This window comes from Loxodonta africana, chromosome 9, assembly GCF_030014295.1.
Source record: "Loxodonta africana isolate mLoxAfr1 chromosome 9, mLoxAfr1.hap2, whole genome shotgun sequence".
Classification (NCBI taxonomy): domain Eukaryota; kingdom Metazoa; phylum Chordata; class Mammalia; order Proboscidea; family Elephantidae; genus Loxodonta; species Loxodonta africana.
The window spans coordinates 63,835,713-63,851,592 of record NC_087350.1 but is presented as its reverse complement, the minus strand read 5'-3'; the positions used below and the strand labels follow the sequence as shown (position 1 = coordinate 63,851,592).

The 15,880-nt window shown below is 49.9% G+C and overlaps 1 protein-coding gene across 2 annotated transcripts in view; it reads left to right on the top strand.

Annotated features, from left to right (window-relative positions):
• Nucleotides 1–15,880, top strand: part of LOC100658384 (regulator of G protein signaling 3) — a 183,736-nt gene that overhangs the window by 84,368 nt on the left and 83,488 nt on the right. The window contains exons 1-5 of one of the 2 annotated variants that reach the window (XM_023545034.2): nucleotides 2,516–2,569; nucleotides 7,194–7,275; nucleotides 8,076–8,181; nucleotides 9,231–9,582; nucleotides 10,490–10,529. In XM_023545034.2, the coding sequence (XP_023400802.1) occupies nucleotides 2,516–2,569; nucleotides 7,194–7,275; nucleotides 8,076–8,181; nucleotides 9,231–9,582; nucleotides 10,490–10,529 (634 nt within the window). Of the gene's footprint in view, nucleotides 1–2,515; nucleotides 2,570–7,193; nucleotides 7,276–8,075; nucleotides 8,182–9,230; nucleotides 9,583–10,489; nucleotides 10,530–15,880 lie in introns of those variants that run through there. The other variant, XM_023545027.2, reaches the window with a different exon arrangement.

Genomic DNA, 15,880 nt, shown 5'->3' with positions numbered 1-15,880 from the left:
TCAGGGAAGGGGTGAGGAGGGAGCTGGCCCCATCTGGGGATGGAGGAGCCTGGACCTTACGGACCTTCAGTCTCTCGAAACCAAGCCCTCCCCTTTGCACAGGCTCCCTCGGGCTCCTTGCTTCCCCTGGCACTGTGGCTGGACTACCCCTTCAGGTTAAGACCTCCTGATGTCAGGGAGCAGCCATAATTCTGAACCTGAGACCATTAGGAGTCTTTACCTAGGGATTTGGGAGATTTCAAAATTCATTCTGTCCCTTTGCAGGGCATGGCTGGTGATCCATGGTTTTCTCTAACAACTAAGAGATGGAAAAACAAAATCCCAGTGATTTTGCTGGGTGCTGTTATGTTATTTTTTATTAAATCCTCACCGCCACCTCTGAAGTGGTGCTTACTTCCCCATTTTACAGACAAGAGGGTCATACTAGGTTCAGAGACATTAGGTCAGTCTAAATGGCCACACAGCCAGCAGTGCTGGAAGCAGGACCTGAAGCAAGGTCTGTTGGACTCCCAAGTGTACTACACCATGCCACCTCCTGGATGTGACCCAGTTGGGAAGATATGACATTGATATTTTCAATAATAATATCTTGCAGTCTTGTATATAGGTATATTATAATCCACAAAACATATTCCTTTTAATTTAGTTAATTCATTTATTCGCTCACTCATTCATCTGTTAAATATTTATGGACACCTGCATAGGCCAGGCCCTGTGCTGGGTGCTGGGATGCAACTGCAAACAAGCCCAAGATCCCAGCCTTCATACAGCTCACAGTCTAGAGCTGTGCTGTCCAGTATGGTAGCCACTGGCTACCTGTGGCTATTGAGCGCTTGAAATGTAGGGCTATGGAAGTGAATTTTAATTTAATTTAATTCATTGAAATTTACCTCGCCATGTGTAACTAGTGATTACCGTACTGGTGGGTGCAGTATTAGAGCAACTTGCCAGGTCTGTGGCTCTGTTACCCCAGCGGGAGGTTATAGAAGCTTTCCTCTGGCCTCAGGGTTGTTGCTACAAAGACACCTTTCTCTCTCTCTCCATTCTTGCTGAGCAGAGCAAGGACGGTGACCAGGGAGTCTACTGGGTGATTTGTGAGGGTTACAGGGACATCGACACAGCAAGTTTCTAGCTGCGTTAGGAAAGTCCTGTTTTATGGTAGATTCTGCACACAGGCCCTGGGGCCTCTGGGACAGCGTGCTGAGGTGCACTTGCTTTCCTAGTTTTACACACTCGGAGATGTCAGGAGGCTCAGCAAATTGGGGGTGATTGTCAGAGGCTTAGCTGGGGCTGGAGGAGAGGTCACCTTTCAACTCCTTCATTGTGCAGATGGGGACATGGAGGCCCTGCCCATGGTCACACAGCAACCAAAGTGGGGCTGGACCAGGGGTCATTCTGGTATCAAGGATGCAAGTGGGTGGGCTTCAAAGGGGTGCAAGAGGGAAGAGGCCCACCATGTGATGCTCTACACAGTGGGATTCTGGGGCCACAAGTCAGGAGACAAGGCTTCTGGTGCCAGCAGTGCCGCTACCCTGCTGTGTGATCTGATCCTCTCCAGGCCTCAGTTTCTTCATTTGTAAAATGAGGAGGCTGAGTCATCTGATGTTTTGGAAATCCTTTTTAGCTTTGACATTACAGGCTACATACCAGCATATTCTTAAGGCAGCCCAGATATGTGAATGAGGAAACTGACTTTTAAGTTGCTTCTGAGGCAGGCAGGTCCTGTGTCCACAAATGCTTTATGTTCCTTGTCTTAAGGTTGGGCTGTCTATGGGTGCAACCCCCATGGCATCCGTGGGTTCTTTTTTTTTGTTGTTGTGCTTTAAGTGGAAGTTGACAAATCAAGTCAGTCTCTCATACAAAAATTTATATACGCCTTGCTATATGTTCATAGTTGCTCTGCCACTAATGAGACAGCACACCGCTTCCCTTCACTCTCTATTTTCGTATCCATTTGGCCAGCTTCTGACCCCCTCTGCCCTCTCATCTCCCCTCCGACAGGAGCTGCCAACATAGTCTCATGTGTCTGCTTGATCCTCATGGATTCTTTAGGCTGGGTTAGCCTCCCACATTTGCTACCGGGGACCCTGGGACTGGCAGGGGGAGGTGGCGTTGTTATAGAGTGGGTGTGTCTTCTGCCTGGGTTCTCATCCAGCGAGGGGTGTTTGTGAGAACATTGGAAGCACAAAGTGGCCCATGGCGGAGAATGCAGCCAGAACAAAGGCGCCCTCTCCCCGCCGGGGCCTGGGGAATACTAACTAGTTGACAGGAATTTTAATATAAAACTCTCCCTCTTCCTTGTCATTCTGAGGTTTCAGGAAGCCTTCAGGCTTATCGTGCAGAGGCACACAGCGCAGACAGGGCTTGGGGAGGTGAGAGGTGATTTCCTGCCATTCTTCTACGGGGCGGGCTTCCCAGGGCGGTCATGCCAGGCTGACGGGGCGCAGTACGGGCTCCCGCTGCTGGGGGAGAGCTGGGTTTTCATGGGGCGGCAGCCAAGACGGGACCCGCAGCCATGAACCGCTTCAATGGGCTCTGCAAGGTGTGTTCGGAGAGACGCTACCGCCAGGTGGGTGCTTGGCCCCTTGGGAGATCACGGTGGGGGCTCAATGAGCAGGACTCCTCTCCACACACGGCCGTCCTTAACTCCCCAGATCCCTGTGTGGGACCATTTTGATCTAGTAGGAGGGTAGAGGCAGGAGTTGGACCCAGGGTCCAGCCGGCTACCACCACCCCTTTCCAGGGGGAGATGAGACCCACCTCTGTGAGTTGTCCTAACCACTGACTGGGTGGAGTCCTAGGAGAGGTTATCTTATTCTCTTCGTTTTTATTTGGGAGGATGTTTAAGGAGATATCCCTAGGCTGAGATTGGAAATGTCTTGGTTGCTGAGCAGCTGGGTGTTTCTGGAGGGGGTTTGGTATATTTGCTAACTTGATCTCGTACTTCTGTTGGGGTGGCATTGCCTGCCTGTTCTGTATTCTCTGTGTGTGTGTGTGTGAGATGTGTTTTTGTATGTGTTGGTGGCTGCTTGCATGTGAGGTACAATGTTTCGCTGTACCTGTGTGCATACATTGTTTCCCTTCTCTGTAGCCCTGGTGCCTTGAGGTGCCTCAGGATTCCTTTGCCTTTGGAGCCCAGCTTCCTTAAGAGGGTTTGACCTCTCAGGCTCCAGACTTGGAATGTGGGGCAGAGTCGGGTGGAGAGCGATGATCCAGTTAGCCCCCTAAGCCCCTTCTGGAACTGTGATGGAGCATTTTTTTTCTTATGAAAAAGGGATGGAGTCAGGAAGGGTGAAGGCAAGAGATGTCCAGTTTTGGGAATGTCTAAGCTGGAAGGAATCTCAGAAACGGTCCTGATTTTTAAAATACAGAAAAATCTTTCTGCATGTTTTAGCGACCAGATGGTAATCTGGGTCACTGACTCCTTCCCACATGCAGTGCTTAGGTCCCAGAGAGATGACCAGAGGGGCCCCCTGCCCCCAAGCACCCACCTGCTATGGGGCCCCAGTGTTCTTCCCCCAGCCTTCCACAGCTCTCAGGTCCTGCCTTGCCACCCCACTGTGCTCTCTGCTCTCCCTCCCTTCCCCCCCACCCCCCTGCTCCAGTCCAGAGCAGCCCCTGGGACATCAGCAACTGGGCAGAGTAGTGAGGCAGAGAGAACACTAAATGAGCAGTCTAGAAGTCCCTGGTCACCCTGGGACTCTGGGCCAAAAGACCAGGGCATGATTGGGTGTCAGATTGGGACCAGGTGTGAGTGCGATCTGGACCTGGGGATTTGGGGACCCAAAGCTCAAGACAGATCCTGGGTTAGAAACCAGTGCAGTGTGCAGTGTGGCGAGCACCAGCTTTTTGTCAGACCTCGGCTCAAATCTAGCTCTGCTCCTCCTTAGCTGTGACTCTTGAACAAGTCACTTTACCTGTCTGATCTTCAATTTCCTTGTCAGGAAAATAGGGATAATATCCAGTGAAGATGCTGTGAGAGTCAATGAGCTGATGTGTATGAAGTAACTGGCACAGTGTCTGGTATGTACATGTATGTACATCTAGGTAAATCAATAAATGGTGGCAGTCGGGGTTGAAATCTAAGCATGACAGAGGATCAGAGACCAGGTAGGAGAGCAGAAATGAGGTGCTGGCACAGTGAGACCTGGGAGCAGTGACAGTTCCTGCAAGAACCACCCCCAGGAAGGGCAGCCTCTGTCAGGAGCAGTGAAGTCTCAGACAGGGGCAGGGCTGCTCCCCTCATCTCCTGAACCGGAGGGCTCAGACCTGGGGCCTGCCACTTTTTCCCTTCTGGCTTCGGTTTCCTTCTCTGTAAAATGGGCATACTAAAACTAGCCCTGCATTCCTCTCAGGGCTAAAGTGACCATCAGGAACTTTGGACAGAATCCAGCTAATGTGGCCGTTGCTCACAATGGATGGAGCGTAATTTTGCTTCCTTCACCGAATCACGCTCCCTCACAGAGCCAGATGAACTTGCTCCCTGACACCCTCTCCTCTTCCCTCCTCCCACCCCCACCTGGGTTGGACTGCTGTTTGGGTTGGCTCTTCTGAGGTTGGTGCTCAGGAATGGGGAGGGGACTCCAGTCCACAGTCCCACCTGGATGAGGGGGCCAGGGTGTGGGCAGGGGAGGCTCTTTTGCTGGAGCACACTGCTTCTCTCGAGAGTCAACTCTGGGGCTGGTGCCCAAAGTTTTAGCACTGAGCCCTGGTGTGCTGGGATCTGTTTTCCAGAGCCAACACCCCAGGCAGGAAGGGCTGTGGTCTCTTGGTGGGTTAGGACTTGGGGAGTGCTAGAAAGGCTTTGGAATTCTAGCTTCTGCTTGGGTCGAGAGGTGGGTTGCGTGGCCCCATAAAAATTCCCAGCTTGTCCCACGGAGTGGACCAGGCTTCTGACATCTTCCCCTTGGCCTTGGGCTGGGCCTGACAACTAGTAGTCCGTCCTCTCCTCCAGCTTTCCGCACTCACTCCAAGGTTTGTTTTTCTTTCTTTCTTTCCATTTTTTTTTCTCTTCCTGTCTTAGCTGCGTGTTTTCCCAGAATTCTTATGGGAACGGGGTATTTTCCTGCCCCCTCCCCCTTCCCCTTGTCTGTCAGATTTCCTGTTTTACAAACTTGCTTTGAATTTAGGCCCAGGGCTGGTGGGAAGCAGAGCCTCAGGAGCCCTGGCAGCTTCCAAGAGCCTTGGTCACCCTGGGCCCCCTCTCCCTCCCCTTCCTCATGCCTAACCTTTGGGACAGCCTGCAGGTGAGTGCCAGGCACCCAGCCCTGAAGGAACAACCCTTAAGGGAGGAGACACAAGTCTCCCGACAAGGCCTGCCCTTGACCTTCTCCAGGACTGCTGAGCTGGCTTCTTCCTCAACCTGCCTGGGACACCCTCCCCGATGCCTCATCAGGCCCTCTCCAAGTCCCAGTTCTTCTAGGGGGTCTCTTAGAACCCCTTTTCTGACTTTTCCTGCCCTTAATTCTTCAGCTCTCATCCAAATGTTCCCAGTGACCTTGAATTGCTCTTTGGCTGGGCAGGGGCTGGGCTTCTGTACCCCCACCCAAAGCCTAATAGGGGGCAGCTGCAGAGGAGGGGAGTGTGCAGCAAGACTGGACTGACCTGAGCCAGCAGACCCCACTGTACCTTGACAGTTTCCTTCTGCTGATGGGACCCTGCTGACCGGCCTCATTCACTTAGCCTTGCTGAGTCCCTACTGTGCACTAAGTGTGGAGCCCAAAGTCAAAGCTCTTAAAATAAAAAGTTTTTATTTTACTTAATTAAATAAGTATTTTATTTAATTTTTGGTGAAGGTATACATAGCAAAACATGTATCAATTCAATTTCTACAAGTACAATTGGTTTTGGTTACCTTACTTTCTCCATGTAACATTGGTTACCTTCTTCAAATCGTGTTGCCTTTTCTCAATATCCTTTTCCAAATTGTTTCACCATAGTCAGCACGAATTCACTGCCTCCTGAGCGTCTTATAAAACCTTTCAAGTTGCTGTTGTCAGTTTGATCTCATATAGGTAATTCTCTAAAAGAATACAATGCTCAAGGTATGCATTCTTTTCTAATTAAGCCAAACTACTTTTTGGTTTAAAGATGACTTCAGGAGATATTTTTGGCTTAAGGTTTAAAGATTTTCTCAGGGCAATTGTTTCGGAAGTCTTCCAGTCTCAATCTCTGGGTGTCCCCAGAGATTTTAGATTTCATGAGCATTTGTAGTTCTGTTTCACATTTTTTCCCCTTTTGATCAGAATTCTATTGAACCTAAAGTCAAAACACTTTTGTCTGTATTCCCAAGACAGTCTTCACACTGTATTCTAGTGCTTGCTGTGGAGAGGTCTGTGTATGCTCGTGCCCCTCTAGGAGTCAGAGATCAAGGCTTCATACCTCTGTACCTCAGCAAACCTGACATGTAGTAGAGTCTCCATAAATGTACTGCATTGAAAAGAATATCCAGATGGCAGGGCCCTTCCATGGGACTTCTGAAAGTAGAGGTTGTGAACCTGCTGTGCACATGGGCCTGAACAGGCACAGTAGGTCAGTGACTTAGGTCAGGTTTAGCGGAGGCCTATCTGTGCCCCTCGCCTGGAAGCCTTGAAAGCCCTTACCGAATGCCTGTGACACTAGAAATGGACTGCCTGGAGAACCCAGCACTCTTTCCCTGACCCTTGGCCTGAGATTGTGAATGTGTGTCTCTGTCTTCCAGCCTTGTGTTCTGAGAGGACAGCAACTAGATCTGCTTTGTCTATGGGCTCCAGCCCTCAGCACAGGGTCAGCACTGGGCTCATGCTCTGTGAACCTCTGGGGAGGCAGGAATGGACTGAAGCAGTCAGTGGGTCATAGGCAAGGTGGAGATGGGCAGGTCCAGTGGGCCCCTTTGGACAGGGCTGGACTGCATGTTTGCCAGGACTGAGGAAGGTGAGCTTTACCTTCTCAAGATTCTGTACCAGGCCCTCCCCACATTGGCCTGGGGCTCTCTCCTGAGCTCTCACCTTCCTACTTGGCTCACACTCCAGTTCTCAAGATGCCTGGGCTGAGATAGGGACACCAAAAGGCCAGCTGGCTTACTTCTTGGCTCTAGTTCCTCAGAGAGGAGGGCGGCTCCAGGATGGGGCCTGTGGGCTCCCAATCTTGGAGGCGCAGAGGCAGTGCCATGGCCTTGTGGCTTCTGGAAATAACTGGACAGGGCTGTGTCCTAGATTACCATCCCAAGGGGGAAGGACGGCTTTGGCTTCACCATCTGCTGCGACTCTCCAGTCCGAGTCCAGGCTGTGGATTCAGGTAAGTGAGTGACTTGGGTGATGCCCAGCCCCCCTTACCCGTCATACACCTGGGCTTTGCAAACAGAGGTTAGAACTGAACAGGGGTCCCCAAACTGGAGCAGTGTCCTGGTTTTTCAAAATGAAAAGAATAATATTTTTAAATGACCACAGACAAAACTGAGGTTTATGAAAATATACCCACTCTCTTTTTATCAAAATGAAAATAAGTTTTTATATTTTGGCTCCCAGTCATTTTGAACAGGAACTAAACCTATATTTTCAGTAATGACTGCATGGGAAAATGAGAGTTTTTTTTGAACCCTGTTTGGAATTGGTCTTTTATTCTATTCCAAGCCAGATTAGCACTTAAAATAGTTATTCCTCCCTACTTTTCAGAAATAAAAGACTTCTCTTAATCACAGAGTGGGCATCTTAAGGGCAGAAGACAGGGCTTAGTATCTGGGTATCCCCAGAGCCTACATGGGCCCCGGGGCATGAGGTTAGTGCTCAAGGAATGAATGAGGTATGTGAGCCTGGCAACAAGGAAGGGCTCTTGGTGGTGAGGAGGCCCCCGGGAGAGGGGGAAGGGGCTTGAGTGGAGGGTGGGCAGCAGAGAGGTGAGCCAGCCCTAGGGCGAGGCAGCCGGGAGGTGGTGAGGGCAAAGGCCCTGAGAGCCATCAGGTCCAGCCCCTCACTTCACAGATGAAGAGATGAGAAGGGCAGTCCTTGCCTGAGGTTACCATGGAGGCAAAGGACTCAAGTCATGTAGGGGGTCTCGGGCTTCAGGAGCCCCTGAGTGGCTTTTCTTTGTCCTGGCAGGGGGCCCGGCAGAGCAGGCAGGGCTGCAGCAGCTGGACACAGTGCTGCAACTGAACCAGAGGCCTGTGGAGCACTGGAAATGCGTGGAGCTGGCACATGAGATCCGGTGACAGGGCAGTGGGTGGGCTTGGGCCTTAGGCTGATGACACACCTTCCCACCCAGCCCGGGGCACCCCACCCTGCCCTGCTCTTGCCTTTCCCTCCTCTGTCCAGCTGTGAGCTTTGCTCCCCAGGGAATAAGCTTCTTGGCCTGAAGATGGGAGGTTCAGACTTAGAGCAGTTTTGGCTCCCAGAGCAAACAGGGTGGAAGCTCTCAAGTAGATCCTGTGTTCATGACATGGCTCAGGGGTCACTTTCTAGTTTGGCTAATCATTTGTGCTACCTAAGAGCTTTTTTTTTTTTTTTTAAGAGCTAGGCTGAAGGATATGTAAAAAAAAAAAAAAAGGATGTGTAGATGTTGCCAATTTTTAAGTGGCACAATTTAAACATTAAATAATTATTTTTTAAGATCTTTGAGTTCCCTAAATTTTGATGCCCTGAGTTCCTGGGTGGTGCAAATGGCTTGTGGTTGTCCAGTAACCTAAAAGTTGGTGGTTTGAACTTACCCAGCAGCACTGTGGAAGAAAAGCCTGGCTATCCTTCCATAAAGTTATTACAGCCAAGAAAGCTCTATGGAGCAGTTCTATTCTGTAACACATGGGGTCACCACGAGTCAGAATCAATTCGATGGCAACAAGTCTTGTTTTTTTCGGGGGATAGTGAAGCCCAGGTGGCCCCATTTTTGGGTTGACCTCTAGAATGACTAGATGAGGGGTCGCGCATGGGTGGTTTGCTTGCCCCTACTTGCTTATATTTTGCCCATGGCAGACATCGTTAGTTGAGTATGGCAATTTCTCCTGGTACATCATCCGGGCCTTGGCCTCAAGGTCCTTCTCAGCCACCGTCAGTTGATTAGAGTTGACCTAAGATCCTTTGGCTGTCTTTGCTTTAGCTGGCATCTTCTATCCCTTCCTGCAGTGACATTGGGAGCATCTCCCCTGCCTCTGCTTCCCTCTCCCCTACTCTTTTTCTCTGCCCTTGCAGGCCCCCACCCTGGCTGACTTTGGCCTCCCCCAGACTCAACTTCTCTGTGTGCCCCTCCCCCCCAACCTCCAGGAGCTGCCCCGGCGAGATCATTCTGCTCGTGTGGCGCATGGTCCCCCAGGTCAAGCCGGGACCAGATGGCGGGGTGCTGCGGCGGGCCTCCTGCAAATCAACACATGACCTCCAGTCACCCCCCAACAAGCGGGAGAAGAACTGCACGCACGGGGCCCAGGCCCGGCCCGAGCAACGCCACAGCTGCCACTTGGTGTGTGACAGCTCGGATGGGCTGCTGCTTGGTGGCTGGGAGCGCTACACCGAGGTGGCCAAGCATGGGAGCCAGCATACCCTGCCTGCCCTGTCTCGTGCCACTGCCCCCACTGACCCCAACTACATCATCCTGGCCCCGCTGAACCCTGGGAGCCAGGTATGGACAGCTGGCTCAGGGAAGATGAGGGGTATTGGGTCCCTGTGCAAGCCCAGGAAGACCTGAAGGCTCAAAATTGTGTTCAGAGGAGCCTGTAAGAGGTTGGGGTGTTAAGCCAGGAGGTGAGGAAACCCAGGCGGGGTGTGTATTAGCTCTGGCTTCTGCAGGGCTGTCCTGGGCAAATAGAACAGATGGGTCGAGGTGGCCTCAGGGAACAGATCCAGGATCACTGGGGGATGTCCCAGGGTGGAAAATTACAACTAGACTGAAGAAAGAGCTTTCACAAATCTCACTTTTCTGCAGTGGAATGGGCTGCCTTGCAAGGCAGTGAGCTCCCTGTTATGGGAGGTATGAAAGCAGACACTGGATGATTACATGTAGGGATGATGTTGTTTCCCAAAACATGAGTCCTGTGAGATACTTGGGATAAAGTGTTCTGAGGTCAAAATAGATTTGAGAAATATTCTATATTCTCTTCCTCTCTTGGGAGATTCCCAATGCACAGTAGCCTATTTAAGGCTCTGAGGCTCTCAGTAAAGACATATCCAGTATTTCTCAACCTTCCCTGACAGTGGCACTCTTTATGGCGTGGTTGTTATTGTCCCACAGTACCAATGTTCCATGGAGTGCACTTTGGGAACAGCTGCTGTAAAGGAGGTTGGGGAATTGGCCAAGGGGTTAGTCTTGATGGCAGCTCAAGCCTCTTTCAAGCTGAACATCCTGGGATTCTGTGTTCTCTTCAAGCTCCTTCCCTCAGCTGGTTAGCTGGATTGCTGTTTTTCCCTTGTGCCCTCAACCACTCCACTCCCTATCCCCCAGCCCTTTCTTGGCCTGGTGTCCAGCAGTCTGTTTGTCTGTCCTGCCCCATTCCTGGGGCTGAGATGGTTCTCGTGTCTTTTCGTTGCAGCTGCTGAGGCCCGTGTACCAGGAGGACACCATCCCCGAAGGTGAGCCTGTCCTCTGCTGCTGTGCTCTCTGAGTCCCTGACAAATGGTGGGGACCAGCTGGGCATCTGGCCCAGTCTCCTCCTCTGATTTCAGAGGCCTTTCCAACACAGTCAGGTTCTTCTAGCATATTGACACAGATTCTGTCCTCTTGGTATTTTTTCATCCTCACTCAACCACTCACCCAACCAGTGTCTTTTTTTCCTTAGAGCCAGAGCTAAGAAGGAAGAGAGGTAATCTTCCTGGAGCAGTCTAAGAGACAAGGTCTTCAAGAGTCATTCATTCAGTTGAGATTCATCCAGTTTTACTGGGCAATCAGTATATGTTTAGTGCTATAGGGAATGTGTCTGGGCTGCCCAGGAGGGAGGCATAGCATTTGAAGCTGGAAAGTCTCAAGTTTGAGTTCTAGCTATATAATTTTGAGCAAGTCACATCCACTTGCTTAGCTTCAGTTTCTTTATCTGCAAAATGGGGCCAATAATTCCTGCCTCAGAGAGTTATTAGGAGGACTAGGTTAGATAATGGTTGTGAATAGTAGCCTGTCTACTGTGAGATGTTCCACAGAGGGTGATTGTCTTTAAAGTACGCAGATATCTCTGCTGTTGCAACTGACTCTTCTCCTTTATCTTTCAAATCCCAGCCAAGGGTAGAAGCTGGGCTCAAAAGCAATTCCTTCTTCCAGGAAGCATGAGATGTCAGTCTTGATGCTGGAGCTGGTGGCCATTCTTTTAAATCCTCTATGTGCCTGCTTGGAGCCTTGGTGGCACAGTGGTTAAGAACTTGGCTGCTAACCAAAAGGTCAGCAGTTCGAATCCACTGGCCCCTCCTTGGGAACCCTGTAGGGCACTTCTACTCTGTCCTATAGAGTTGCTATGAGTCAGAATTGAATCAACGGCAATGGTTTATGCGCCTGTTGGATACCTCTGACTCAGCAGTCCAGATGGTATCTGGAAGGTTGAAACTAGCCTTGCTGGTGCCATGACGCTCACTTTAGGTGTGTGTGAGCCCTTCCTCTGGTGCGTTCAGAATGCCCTTTGACCTCCTTTGATGGTGGCCTTGACCCAGCCACTCCCAGACTTGCTTCCTTGCCATCTCTTCCCATCAGTATTATGAAGATGCTGCTGCTTATAGTGAGTACTTGGAAGAGTGCCTGTGCTATTTTGGATGAAGAGGGCTCCCATCAGGTTCGGGGTCATGATAGAAGGCATCCTCTTCATTTCTAATCTGAGGCATTTGCGAAGTTGGGCCTGATCTCTTGGAAATGAATCTGTGTTCCTTCTGGGGAGAAATCAGATAATAATTCAACTATGAGTTTAAAAAAAAAGTTTTTAGTCAGCACATTAGGTTAGAGTGGAGATGCCACTGCTAAATAGTGACTTCATTAAGGGCAGAGCCGGGGCCTGGCTCATTTCTGGGTGTCTAGTGCCTGATGCAGGATAATGGTTGTAAGTAGTAGCCTGTCTACTGTGACTTGGCTGAGTGACTGACTGAAACAGAATGACTCTGATTGCCTCCACGGGTTTGAAGACTGGCCGTGGAGTCAGAAAGCACATTTCTGTCCCTCCAGCTGGAGGGTGTGTCACCTGCAGTGAGCGATTGGACACAGGCTCAGTGCTCTGGGATTGAATCTCTCTTGGCCTGAGAGATGCCTCTGTGTCTCCCTGGTGTCCTCCTAACCTGTATTCATGTTTTGATTCCTGAGAGTACAAGACTTACTGAACCAAGAAGAGCATAGCATGGCCATCTAAGCCATGGGGAAAGGGCAAGTAAGGAAATGATGATGGTTTTAGTAACAGTGGTAACTTTTTGAATGCATCATATCTTGACTCTACTTTGCTTATTCTTCATACTAATAATAAAAAATTTTGGTATCTAAGGACATCTTTACTCTTTACCAGGATCAAGTCTTCCAGGCTTTCGGTCTTGGGGATCAGAGAAGGAGTGGCATTTAGGATGCAAAGTTTCTCCTAAATACACGAGGGCTGACAGTATCTCGATGCCCCTTCTCTGGCTGGGCTGCCTGGCTCCCTTTCAGGAGGGAGGGTCGAGCCCTCCTGAGTTGAATAGGGTCTGCTGCCCTTCTGGGGTCTGGGGCTACCTGCCTGCTGATGGTTGGCATGTTCCCTGGGGCCACTACCGTCTTTAGCATTGTCCCTGCCCTGTAAAGGCAGCTGGTCCTCAGATTTACCACTGCCAGGGAAGGATGCCTGCCGAGGCTGTCCTTGGAAGTCGTGAGCAAAGCTGTGTGATGACTGTTTGGTCAGTGAAGCGGGTGTTTGAGAAAAAAGGGGTGACCTGGGGGTTTGGACGAGAGGTAGTAAAGGGTAGTAGGTGGGAAATGACGAGTTTATCTTCACAGAGCTCAGTAGCTGGGTTGTAACCTGGACTGTTTTTAAAACAGATACCTTGAAAATCAGTTTTGGAGAGCCATGCCCATTTGCCACACTTTGTCCAGGATGTGTGGAGATGGGTCGATCCCACCTTGTACTATTTACTGCCCAAATGACCTTGGCAAGTCACCCAACCACTCCAGGCCTCAGTTGCCTTATCTGTAAAATGGGGGTAAGCAGAACTTTCCTGCCTGAAGTTAGAGGTATTTGTCAGGTTATGACTCTCTATGCCCAAGATTCTATGCCAGCCCTCTGAATCTGGGCAGAGAAGAGAAGAAATGGATTCTTTTAGTCAGTCTGAGACTGAGGAGCACAGGGTCCCAATTTTGGCATCTACAAACGCTACTCTTTTTTTTTTTTTTTTAATTTTATTTTGTTGTTTTTGAGAATATACACAGCAAAACATACACCAGTTCATTTTCTACACGTACTGTTTAGTAACATTGATTACATTCTTCAAGTTGTATAACCATTCTCACCCTCCTTTTCTGAGTTGTTCCTCCCCCATTAACATAAACTTACTGCCACCTTAGGTTCCTATCTAATCTTTTGAGTTGTTGTTGTCACTTTAATCCCATATGGATGGTTCTTAAAAGAGCATAATGCTCAAGGCAGATGTTTTTTTTACTAATTAAGCTAAGCTTATTTTTATTGTTTGGTTTCAAGAAGACTTAAAGGGATATTTTTTGTTTAAGGTTTAAAGATTATCTCAGGGCTATAGTCTCAGGGATTCATCCAGGCTTGAAGTCTCCAGAAAGTCTGGAGTCTACGAGAATTTGAAATTCTCTTCCGCATTTCCCCCTTTTGGTCAGGATTCTTCTATGGAATCTCTGATCAAAATGTTCAGTAACGGTATCTGGGCACAATCCAGTCCTTCTGGTCTCATGACAAAGGAGGCAGTTCATGGAGGCAATTAGCCACACATTCCATATCCTCCTCCTTCCTCTGTTGTCCTAGGCGAATAGAGACCAATTATTGTGTCTTAGATGGCTGCTTGCAAGCTTTTAAGACTTCAGGCACTACACATGCATCAAACTAGGAGGTAAAACAGAGGCACTGAACATGTTATTAGGCCAATTAATTGGGATGTCAAACAGTACGCCTCTTTAATTTTGGTCTGCTTTGCCTTCCCTCCTTGCACGTGAGTCATGTGTGATTTTTCTTCTCTGTGCTAGGCTTGGCCATGTTAAATTAGACAGTCTAGTTCCAGGCTGACCTTGTGGCCCCATTCATAGTATGGTTTAAGGTCCAGTAGCCCTGTCTATCCTGCCACCACCGATTATTCAGTGGCTGGAGTTTGTAATAACTCCTCATGCACTCACAGTGACACAATTCACAAAACCCTTCCCCATCAGGTCTTTGTGTGAGCCTCCACTGGCCCTGGGGCAGGCAGGGCAGCAATCCATATCATTTGCACTTGGCAGTGGAAAAAACTCTGGCTCAGAGAGGGGAAGAACCTGTGTAGGGGTACACGGCAGGTCTCTGGGGGAAGTCAATGCTCAAATTCATTCAGGTCTCTGGTCCTGCTAAATCTAGTGCAGATCTTGAGAACCTACTTGGGTCTTTCAGTGAAGGGGCCAGGACTGGGGCAGCACAGACTGCTCTGGGGCTGGGGTCCATGGCCAGATGGGATTTGGAGCTGAGTAACTTCTTCTTTGCATCTGCCCTCCTGCACCATCCTGGGCTCATTCTCCTCCCACTCCTCTCTGAGCGACTCACCAAGGAGGCAGGAAGTGGTTTAAGTCATTATGGTTTGAGTGCTGCCCCAAGGCGCGACTGTGATCAGTGGTCACTTGTGTATTGGGGGGGAGTCAACTTGTTTTTCTCATTCTGCTTGGTGAGAAGGGGCACGGATGTGCTGAGGAGGCGAATGTGAAACCTTCTGAGCTGAGTTTTTCCTCTGAAGCGGTAGCCTCGCGTTGGTGGGGAGCTTCCCCGAGAAGTGGCTGGGGTCAGGTCACCTGTTCACTTGAAGCAGCCTCCCTGGCTGCCAGGGATAGGGGTGGCGGAAGCAGGCAGGGGCCCCAGGACATGGGTTGGGCATCCAGGTCAGGGAGGGCCAGGCCAGTTGCCCAGCTGGCAGCAGGAATCCCTTGGAGGGGCCCAGGTGTGCCTGGAGCCCGACACCCTCCTACCTGTTTGCCTCCAAGAATCCCTGACTTTTTAGCTGCCCTGTATTTTGCCCTCCTCAGTTTAATGGGACATGGTAAAGACACGTGTACCACCCCTGGTCAGTGTGAGGGTGTACAGATGTGTCCCCTTGAAGAGGGTCCTCTTGCCATCACAGCAGGAGTTCTCTCTTTTCTGGGGGTGGTCGTGTTTCTCTCTCTCTCTTCTTTTCTCTATTATTTTTTTATTAGAATAATTTGTGAGTTGGTAGCCAATCCAGGAGTACCTCCTGGTTGGAGTGAGGCCTAGGATTCCTAGAGTCCATTGGGACACCCGATTAACTCGCTTTTCCAAGTGGAGGAATCACAAAAACAGGAACAACAATAACGTAACAGCTAACTTTTATTGCATACTTACCAGGTTCCAGGCACTGTTCATGAATTCCCTGCGTGGCACAAACAGTTAAGCACTCGACTACTAAGCCAAAAGTTTCGTGGTTCAAATCCACCTAGAGGTACCTTTGAAGACAGGCCTGGTGATCTGCTTCTGAAAGTTTACAGCCTTGACCACTCTATGGAGTGGTTCTACTCTGCAACACATGGGTTCGCCATGAGTTGAAATCAACTCGACAGCAACTAACAACAGGCACTGTTCTAAGGGCTTAATTTAGAGCATCGCATTTAATCTCAAGCAACCCAGGGAGCTTGATACTATTATTACAATTGAGGAAACCAAGACTCGGAGCGGTGACGTGAGTCACTCCAGGTCACCAAGCTAGTGAGCGGGTAGGGACATTTGAGCACAGTTCTGGAGCAGCACGTGCCCATTCCTTGTCCTAGACTGACCTAAGTGAGC